At 45.3% G+C, this 10,567-nt stretch overlaps 2 protein-coding genes across 2 annotated transcripts in view; both read left to right on the top strand.

Annotated features, from left to right (window-relative positions):
• Positions 1-521: 521 nt before the first annotated feature.
• grk1a (G protein-coupled receptor kinase 1 a) lies at positions 522-5,833 on the top strand (the record flags this gene model as incomplete). Its single annotated transcript, XM_083690747.1, has 7 exons — positions 522-1,223; positions 2,812-2,939; positions 3,160-3,317; positions 3,548-3,631; positions 4,197-4,321; positions 4,914-5,115; positions 5,541-5,833. The coding sequence occupies 7 exons, from the start codon at positions 522-524 to the stop codon at positions 5,831-5,833; spliced, it is 1,692 nt and encodes a 563-aa protein (XP_083546873.1).
• A 2,992-nt stretch (positions 5,834-8,825) lies between these two features.
• Positions 8,826-10,567, top strand: part of tmem255b (transmembrane protein 255B) — a gene marked incomplete at both ends in the record, with an annotated part of 9,817 nt that continues 8,075 nt past the window's right edge. The window contains 3 exons of the mRNA XM_083690893.1: positions 8,826-8,832; positions 9,115-9,257; positions 9,614-9,676. Of these exons, the coding sequence (XP_083547019.1) occupies positions 8,826-8,832; positions 9,115-9,257; positions 9,614-9,676 (213 nt within the window). The remainder of the gene's footprint in view (positions 8,833-9,114; positions 9,258-9,613; positions 9,677-10,567) is intronic.

The raw sequence follows: 10,567 nt of genomic DNA, 5'->3' as shown, positions 1-10,567 counted from the left end.
GGGTTAACATCGGGGATATAACAGGTATTATGGAATTAGTGGATAGTCTTTACACAAAGGTGTTGAGTCAGGGAGATCTGTGTGTGTGTGTGTGTGTGTGTGTGTGTGTGTGTGTGCGTGTGTGTGTGTGTGTGTGTGTGTGTGTGTGTGTGTGTGTGTGTGTGTGTGTGTGTGTGTGGTGTGCGTGTGTGTGAGTGACAGGGGCGAGTCCTGTCATCTCTCTGGCTCTGTCCAGTGCTCTCGGGGAAAGACATGCTGTTCTCAACTGAATCACCAAATCTGAGAAACTCTAATCCCTCTAAGCATTTTGGCGCTCCCTCCATTACTCCATCTCTCCTTCCATCTCTCCATCTGTCTGTCTCTCTACTTGTCTACTCCTTTACCTTTTGCCTTCTCTCCATTTCCAAGACGAGGGTTGCTGGGCCTTTCCACTCCGTTTCACAATCTGTTTAATCTCTTCTATTCCTCTTCTCCTTCTCCCTCTCTTTCCATTGTTCTTCCCCCGTCCTTGCAACGTCGCCATGGATATCGGCGGCCTGACCACGGTGGTGGCCAACTCGGCGTACATCTCGGCGCGAGGGAGCTTTGATGGCACGGCCAACCCTGCGTTCAACCGGGACAAGAAGTTCCACGCCCGCCTGAAGCTGCCCCACATCACCGTGTGTGAGGGCCTCAGGGAGACCCTGGACCTGGACTTCCAGAGCACCTGCGTGGACCAGCCCATCGGCAAGCGCCTCTTCCAGGAGTTCCTGGAGGCCAACAACGAATACAAGGGCCCCATGCGCCTGTGGAAGGACGTGGAGGAGTACAACTTGGCGGAGGACCAGGACCGCACCAAGAAGGCCTCCAAGATCCTCTCACGCTACATGGATCCCTCGGCCAAACTATTCTGCCCCTTCCTCCCAGAGAACGGCATCACCAAGGTGAAGGAGAAGCACGAGGAGGCTGGGGACGAGCTGTTCACCGAGACACTGGCCAACGTGCTGGACTTCCTCAAAGAGGTGCCCTTCACCTTCTACCTGGAGAGCATGTACCTGAAGAGGTTCTTGCAGTGGAAGTGGCTGGAGATGCAGCCCATGGATGCGGAGTGGTTCCTTGACTTTCGTGTGCTGGGCAAGGGGGGCTTCGGGGAGGTGTTTGCCTGCCAGACCAAGGCCACAGGGAAACTGTACGCCTGCAAGAAGCTCAACAAGAAGAGGCTGAAGAAGAGGAAAGGCTATGAGGTGAGAAGGAGAAAAGGACAGGAGGAGAGGATTCTCTTTTTCTCACTGTTGTTCATATTCCTGTGGCAGTTCACAGGAAAATGATAGATGGATGATGGCCATGAAAATGATATAGAATACAATAGAATACAATAGCATAGGAGCTCTAGATGGTGGATGGAGTAGACGTTCAAAGGAACTTGGGAAATTGCTGGATTGTTAATCAGGAGCCACGTTGTGTTTAGGGTCGTTTAGTAGAGTAGAGCTAGCATATATAGAATTTGAACTCTGTGGGAGGCTTGAGCATTCCACTATGTTTCAAGGAATGTTTCTCTCACCAATTACATTCACTGTCAGATTACTGAGTGTCTGTTGGTGAGTGCATTTGCAGAGTCTCTGTTGGGCATAGGTATGACATTCTATTTGTTTCTATTCTAGCGTGACAAAGGAGAGATCACTGTAATTAGACTCTAGAACTAAAGCCCGCGTTGTAGTATAGTATGTGCTTACCTGACACATACTGGTATGTGACTCATACTATGTGTGAATTTATCACTGTGTACTAGACAGCATATCTGCTGGATGAGTAATGCTCGGTGCGGGGCCGATTATAGAACAGAGACTTACGTGTACAGTATAAGCACCTTGACCTTTTAGGCAGAATGTCTTGTCTCTCCAGATTACAGAGGGGATTTCAATACATAAAACAAGCATTCAGGACTATTACATAATGTTCAACCATTTACACCAGCTTCTCTTCTATGAGACACAACGGACAGAAGGGCAATATGAAGGAGAGGGAGAGAGAGAGAGAGAATGATGATCATTATTTTGTCAAAGTGAAACACTTTCCTTGACCTCAAATAGAGCAGTGGTCAATGGTGTGGAACTGTGGCCAATGGGGTGCTACAGTAGTGTGTCTAGTAAGATGGATGGAAGTAAGAATTGACAGAATTGTAAGTCATTCTTGGGCAGTGAAGTGAATGTGGTTGGTCTGATGTGAAGAGGAGAGCAATGAATGCAGAACATTGTGAAATATTGAGCTGTGTAGTAATGGCCAGCTAAAGTGTTATAGAAACTGTCTTTCCTGATTGATGGGCTAGGGCTTAAAAGGACAGGCATATATTTAATAAATTCTTCTTATAGACTCAAAATAGAAAACACACACTGGGGGTCAGGAGTGTATGTAGCCTACAGTAACCTGTGGCTTACTTTTGTGATTAGCACCCTTCAGCATTACCCAACGAATTATTGAGCCCCTCGTGAAATGCACACTCCACCATGTTTATAAATGGAACAGATCTGTTGTAGGTATATCCCTGTTATGAGGGCACAGGGACATGGCTTAGGAAGGGGAGGGGGGGGGTCAACTAATCAAGTCTACAGTGGGGTCAACACACTAGTCAGTATACATATAGAGTATATAGCATATGTAGTATATAGTCAAGATGACCATGTTGCACGAGACAGATGTGGCATGGGTGGGGGTATAATTACCCAAAAGTGTGTGTGGATCATATCAATAGAGTCTATGATGATTAACAGATGTCTATCTTCTTGCAGTCTGTGCTGCTATAACTGACCAAGCCTTTCCCCTCCTGACCTGCAGGGGGCGATGGTGGAGAAGAGGATCCTGGCACGCGTCCACAGCAGATTTATCGTGTCCCTGGCCTACGCCTTCCAGACCAAGACCGAACTCTGTCTGGTCATGACTATCATGAATGGAGGTGACCTGAGGTGGGAGACGCACGCACACAGTAAAATCTGTCAAACTCTCTCTCAAACGACAGGAACACAACCACACACAAAAAACATTCAAGCACAGACACATTCATAAACTCACACTGTCTCCATTTCCCTCTGTCTCCCACAGGCACATGTAATAATTAATTTGACGAGAATGTTCTGACCAGTTGAATGAGGTGTGTAACCCCACATCCCTCCTCTGTGTGTCCAGGTATCATATCTATAACGTGGATGAGAACAACCCAGGCTTTGACGAGCCCAGAGCCTGTTACTACGCTGCACAGATCATTCAGGGCATGGAACACCTCCACCAGAAGAAAATCGTCTACAGAGACCTCAAACCAGAGAATGTGCTGTTGGATAATGAAGGTACACACACACACACACACACACACACACACACACACACACACACACACACACACACACACACACACACACACACATACACGCACACACAATGGACTCCTTTAACTCACACCCTCTCACTATGACAAAAACACAAGGACATGCATAAGCAGGGACGTATTCTCTCAGAGAACTTGCGTATCTCTGACGTTTGTTTGACATTATCCGTGTGTTTGCTCTCTCTTTCTCAGGTAACGTGCGTATCTCTGACCTTGGTTTGGCTGTGGAGATGAAGGACGACCAGAACAAGATCAAAGGCTATGCTGGAACTCCAGGTACAGTAGCAGTACACTCACCTGCCCTTACCTGGCTTCACTTGCCCTCACCTGGCTTCACCTGGCCTCACTTGCCCTTACCTTGCCTCACCTGCCCTTACCTGGCCTTACATGGCCTCACCTGGCCTCACTTGGCTTCACCCGCCCTCACTGTACCTGACCTGTACCTGACCTGTACCTGACACTGTAGCTGACCTGAATTGACACACTGGTCGAACATATTAGTGACACAGGTCACACATGCTTTCAGCATGCCATATTGTCCAAAGCTATCAAAGGCTTGGTGGAATGTGGTGGCTGAAATAAAGCAGTACCAAAATATGGAAAAGTGCTGAGTTGTGAGCTGGATATTCTCTGACCACTCAGAGAAATACACTCATTGTTGTGATTATTGTGATGACAGATGATGGCAACAAGGGTCAGGGGTTGTTCCTGGTCCTGTCACATTGTTAGGATAACCTCCTGGCCTGACAGATAACGGATGACTATCACTAACGATGACGAGGCAGTTCCCTGTGTACACAATATGACCTCTGTTGTGACCTTTGGCGTTTGGCCCCTGCAGGGTTCATGGCTCCAGAGCTGTTGAACGGGGAGGAGTATGACTACTCTGTGGACTACTTCTCCCTTGGGGTCACTCTGTACGAGTTCATCGCTGCCAAGGGACCCTTCAGAACCCGGGGAGAGAAGGTGAGCTGGTCCCTCACCTGGCTGCTTCTCACTCTTCTCTACCATTCTCTTGCTCTGCCCATTCTTCCTTGCATAACCAGTCTCTAGTTGCTGTTCAGCTCATCTCTGCCCACCTGTGGTCATACATAGATACTGCAAGAGCACACTATTAGCATGGAGCACTTTAAACAAGCAATACATGTACATAGAGAAGTAATCATTGTATACAGTGGAATCCTGATAGATGTATCGGCTTGTATTGGGACATTTGTGACAGTATACCCAGTTGTCTTAAATTCAAAAGAATTTAATATAATTATTCAGTATAACACTGAAACAAAGTTTGCACTTATTGTAGTAGTTGACTGTTCATAGATACAGTAAATTGACATTTGACTGTGCTGTCAGTCTTCTGTTAGGATGTAAACATGGGTACACATTAGATAGAAGGAGCAGAGATAGAACTTGCTAGACTCTGCTGATGAATAATGCAGACGTGAGTGAGGATCTGATGCGGTAGCTGAGCTTCTCCAGTGTAACCTAACCCTAACCCTAAGCCTAACCCTAACCCTAAGCCTAACCCTAACCCTCGCCTGGGCTGTAACCCACATAGGTGGAGAACAAGGTAGTGAAGAAGCGCATCCTGAACGATCCTGTTACCTACCCAGAGAAGTTCAGTGAGAACACCAAGGCCATCTGTGAGGGCCTGCTGTGTAAGACTATGGACCAGAGGCTGGGCTTTAAGAACGGCTCGTGTGAAGAACTCAAGGCACACCCCTTTTTCAGCAAACTCAATTGGAGGAAGCTGGATGAAGGTGCCAATCACTAAAACCACAGCAATCACACAACACATGATATACTCTGTCCTACAGTAGCTCCATATCTGTGCAATACACCTGTCACCTGCTCTACGAAACACCTTCATAGAAACTGAAGTGTACACACACATACACACACACACACACACATACACACGCAAGCGTGCGCACACACACACGCAAGCGCACACACACACACACACACACACACAAGCGCGCACACACACACACACACACACACACACACACACACACACACACTCACAAGCGCATACACACAAGCACACACACACACACACACACACACACACACACACACACACACACATACTCACACTCACAATCAGTAGTATCTCTCTCTGCATTCAGTGTGTTATAGTGCCCTCCAACTCTTATACATCTCTAATCCATGTGCTCCTCAGGTATCCTGATCCCTCCCTTCGTGCCTGACTCCAAGACCGTATACGCCAAGGACCTGGATGACGTGGGGGCCTTCTCCACAATCAGGGGAGTCATCCTGGATGACCCAGACACGGTGTTCTTTGACGAGTTTGCTTCAGGAAACATCCCCATCCCTTGGCAGGAGGAGATGATCGATACGGGCATCTACGGGGAACTCAACCTGTGGGGTCCCGGGGGGACCGTCCCCAACGACCTCCGCAGAGAGTCCATCCTGGAGCAGCCGCCCAAGTCCTCCACCTGCTGCGTGTCATAAAGGCCGCCGCCGCGGAAACGGAACTCTTTGATAACAGATGATTACTACCCTGACTGCTCATTGGTCGACGAGGGGGAATTTAAATGGTCAAGGGACACGGGCCAACCAATGGGGGCAGGGGGATGAGATGGAATGTAGATGATACTGATGGAATGTCTTGTTTGTCAACAATATCATTCTAATTACAGTATATGTTTAAATATCTCACTATTTCTCAGTGATGAATACATAATTATTTTTTTTTGCTTCAGCATAATTAATTTAATGACAAATATAATGCAGTCACTGCTTTATTCTTGTACATTTTACAGGGTAATATGCATGCGTGTTGTGTGTGAGCATGTGTGTGTGTGCGCGTGAGCATGTGTGTGTGTGTGTGCGTGTGCGTGTGTGTGAGGGAGAGAGAGAGAGCATGTCTTTTTGCCAGTATAAAAGGAGTCCCTCTCCCACCCCATTCATAAGAAGAAGGGGAGAAGAACCCATAAACTGGTTTTATCTGGTTGTCATGTGCACTGACTGTTCTCCTGCTCTTGTTCTTCCCCTTCAAACTCACGTCATAATTCTCTCAGATTACATTTTATGTGATATATAAATTAAACTTTCATGACCCCATGTTTTACTATGCACCCTTCTTCAGTTCCACAAGGTCTTGGGGGACCAAATCATAATCCAAAACGGAGCTACATTCATGTTTTGTGATAATAAATATTGATATTACAATGGAATGTGTCACATTCCATATCACTGGATATGATTGACTAAAACATTTTTTTCTTTTTGCAGGGTAGGGATGGATTTTAAACCATTTCTGAAGTGTTTATTTTGCTATGCCAAATGCTAATTGGTATATCCTTTCACAGGAACATTTTGCTGAGCAGAGTTTAAAAAAATGTCTAATGCCTCAATGCACTTGTATAAAAATGCTATAAATCAATCTATCAATCTATATGTATATACAGCTCTAATACTGTAGCTAGAATCATTGAGTAACTGTAGATGATTATGTAATTATGTCCTACAGATCATGTTTATGAATTAATATAAATATTTTGCCATAAAACCACCAAATACACTGTGTTGTGTGTTGACTGAATGATTGAAATTGAACATGTGGGCGCTTAGTGGCGTAGCACACTAATGCGCTCACCACGTAATCGCAAGGTTCCTGGTTCGATTCCGACCCTCGACATATCTTGCATGTCATCCCTCCTCTCTCTCACCCATCCTTCCTGTCAGTTTCTACTGTCTCTATCTCAATTAAGCAGAAATGCCCTAAAAATTTTAATTACATTATTTTATTTTTTTAATTGAACACACGTATCACATTAAATGAGTGGTGTATTGAATAGACATGAGATGAGGAGACCTCAGTGTACATTGTATTATTATTTACTTTGTATCATTGCATTACAATGAGAATGTATCTGTATTGGTGTTCAATTATGAACCGTGAAGTCTACATGATCCAGTATCACACCTACATCCACCAACATTGGTACAGGAGCATTTCTATAATACAGAGGGCCTTTAGCCTCCTCAGCCCTGCTAGGGTGCTGATGAGATTTTAACAGCCCATAAAGAGCCTATAAATTTGACCCTGGTATTTCCAGACTTTTGGTTCAGGTGTATTTCATAGTCAGGGACAGAAATGGGCAACGGGCCATCTCCAGAGGCACTGATAGGACAGTGAGACCAGGTGGACAGACTTGTATCCTTATTATATTAGTTTCTATTTAACTCTACTCTACTCTACTCTACTCTACTCTACTCTACTCTACTCTACTCTACTCTACTCTACTCTACTATATTATATTTTATCCTATTCTATTCTGCTCCATTCCAGTCTATTCTGCTCCATTCCAGTGCTATGTCTTGATAAGTGCAGGCTCCTTTCTTTTGATTTTTAGATTACATTCTCAGTCAGTCTGGGTACCTCAACTACAAAACTCACAGATGAGCATCCATGAGATTTATGCATCTTGGCTGTGGCAACCACGTGCAGTGCCAAATAAATAATGAACAGAAATGAGCCATATTCCACTAACGATTCAACACTGATTAAACACATACATTATTGATGGTACCTCTAAGGTTCATCTAGGGCGCTGGCACATGCTGAGAAGGGGTGTAGGCTAAACTCAAGGCTCGTCTTCTCAGCACGCCTGCTGCGCATCGTCTCATAGGTGACAGAGCATCGGAGAGGTGTCGGGTTCTGGAAGTTCAGAGCAGAATTTTGTAACCTTACTCACAGACGCTGTTGGGGCAAGACGACTCTGCATTTGTTAAAAACTGGAAACGTATTTGACCAAAAAAACTGAATAAGGCTACCTCTTTTTGGGAGTTAATCATCTACCGCGCGACAGGTGACGAATTCCTAGATTGCTACTTGCGCGCCAAGGCGACGTTATTACACACCTGCACACGCTGGGATGCTGAGAGAAAGAGGCGGGATTGCCTCCTGCAGCCTAAGTGCTTTCTAGATTTTGAGGAGGATTGCTGAGGATTTCAGCCGTATATCCTCATTCCAACTTCGGGCATTCATTTCTTTTTGTAAACCCTCCATATCAGCGGCAGGATGCAGCAGCCCGCAGCACAACCACCACCACCACCAACAACAACAACAACAACCTCAACAACAACAACAACACCAGCAATAACAGATCCGCTGGACCCCGCAGGTAAAACCATACAGATTATTTTGCAGACCAACACTCTCATTTATTGAATACACTAGATAAAAAGCCTATTGACGCGCAATGCTTGAGGATATATTATCTAGAAAGCAAGTCACTTTCACTGCGTTATCAGCAGAAAGTTTATGGTCTAGGGAGAATTGCGCACAGTGGAGACAAGCCAGGAAACCGCATATGGTCAGGTGCGGTGGTTGTAGTGCTACTGTTGTGTTGCTTTTTGAGTAGCCATGTTATGCCTTATTTGAGACTCTGTCCTAATGGCACATCTGTCTGTGAAGCGCAGCTATCTTTTATAACCCATGCGCAGTGCGCACATGATGTTTTGTTCAGGCTTGTGTGCGTAAAGGTTGTGCGTAAATGTGGAATAATTATTTCAATGGTGATTGTTGGTTCTATGATGAGTGTGTGTGTGTTCTGTGTGTGTGTGTGTATGCGTGTGCAAGTGTATGTGTGTAGGGGGTGATTGAGGTGTCATGATGATACCTCTTCATATCCTTTTCTTCTTCTCGATCTCTCTCCATTACCCCATTTATCATCTCTGTTCAACCCTGACCCCTCTCCCTCTCCGACTCCTTCTCTCTCTCTCAGCTCAGTATATGAAGCGGCGGAAGACGGCTCTGACGGTGACCATCACGCTGCTGTCTCTGTCTGTGGTGGTGTTGGTGGTGGGACTCATCTCTGCTACGCGCACGGGCAACGTTGCTGTCGCTGGATACTACCCCGGCATCACCGTGAGTGACCGTTACTGCAACAACGGCCAACTCCAGCATCAGTCATAACAACCATCATAATAGAACCCTCTGCAATGACCTTCTCACCCAGTTCCATCATATAGAATGAACATGGGTTGTGGATCTGTTTGTGTTGGTTTGCATTTCTGCTGATTATGATTCAAGCTGATTATGCCTCAACATTCTAGACCAAATGTTTAAAATCATGGGGCAAATAGATATCCTGTTACTATTAGATATTGACCAATATTATCACAATCCAGATGTCATATTTCTGTATTTAATGTGGATGAGATGTAAAGGTCTCTCCCCCTCTCCCCCCCCTTGTCTTACCCTCTCCCTCCCTGTGTCTCCAGCTGAGTTTTGGAGCATTCTTAGGGATCGTTGGCATCAACCTGTTAGAGAACCGTAGACCTATGGTAAGTCTTAAGGCCCTACAACTGTCCCTAGCCCGTCCCCTTGCATACCTTTTCAGGGTTAGGAGATATGAAGGAATAGACAGGTAGCTGTATGCAATATGGAAGGTGAAGCGCGAAGGCATTTGGTGTTTGGACCATAGATATAAAACTGTTCTTTTCTCTATGGTTTGGACAAACATGATGTCATTTTACAGTTCTTCACGTTCAGATGTGTTCTTAGAAAATGGATGAGGAAAATGTAGTTTACAATACAATGCAACAATACTTGAGTTATGTTACTACAGTTTTGTAAAAAAAAAAAAACGTTTTACGGCAAATGGCCTTTTATGAGTGAATGGCAAATGAGATTACTGCGCCCTTAACCGGTCCCGTTCAATGCACGTGATTGGATGTGTGGTCAGGGAAGTGGAATGTGATTGGCTTAGGGCTCGGGTGAGAACACAGGAAATTGGATTTGCATTGGTTTCTGGCTGACAGGATCCTTTTAGAGAAGGGACACAGAGTACCACCATGACACAGTGGCCCCATTAGCCTCCTTGTGTACGTTCCAACATCAGAACTAGCATAGAGAAAGTCACTCCCGGAAAGCCACCACCCAGAGGGTACCCTTCCATCACATGAGGGCCATTTGATCTCTGACCTTTAAGAACTTTAAAAAAAAAAGAAAAAGATCAAGACCATTGTCACAATTGCTTTTTAAATAAGTCGCTAGATTAGACAACATATCTATTGTCATAACTACTTCCAGACGTTGTGTCCTGTGTTAAATATATATATAAAAGTTTAACAAAAGTGGTCTTGAAACAGTTCATTGAATTGACTCCAATATCCATGGCCTCATTCGGAGTGGTACGCCAGTGAGTGTTAATATTGGAATGCCCCCTATCAGTG

This window comes from Argentina silus (genome assembly GCF_951799395.1).
Source record: "Argentina silus genome assembly, chromosome: 19".
NCBI classification, from domain to species: Eukaryota; Metazoa; Chordata; class Actinopteri; order Argentiniformes; family Argentinidae; genus Argentina; species Argentina silus.
Note: the sequence above shows the minus strand (reverse complement) of the source record. Positions and strands in the feature narration are given on the sequence as shown.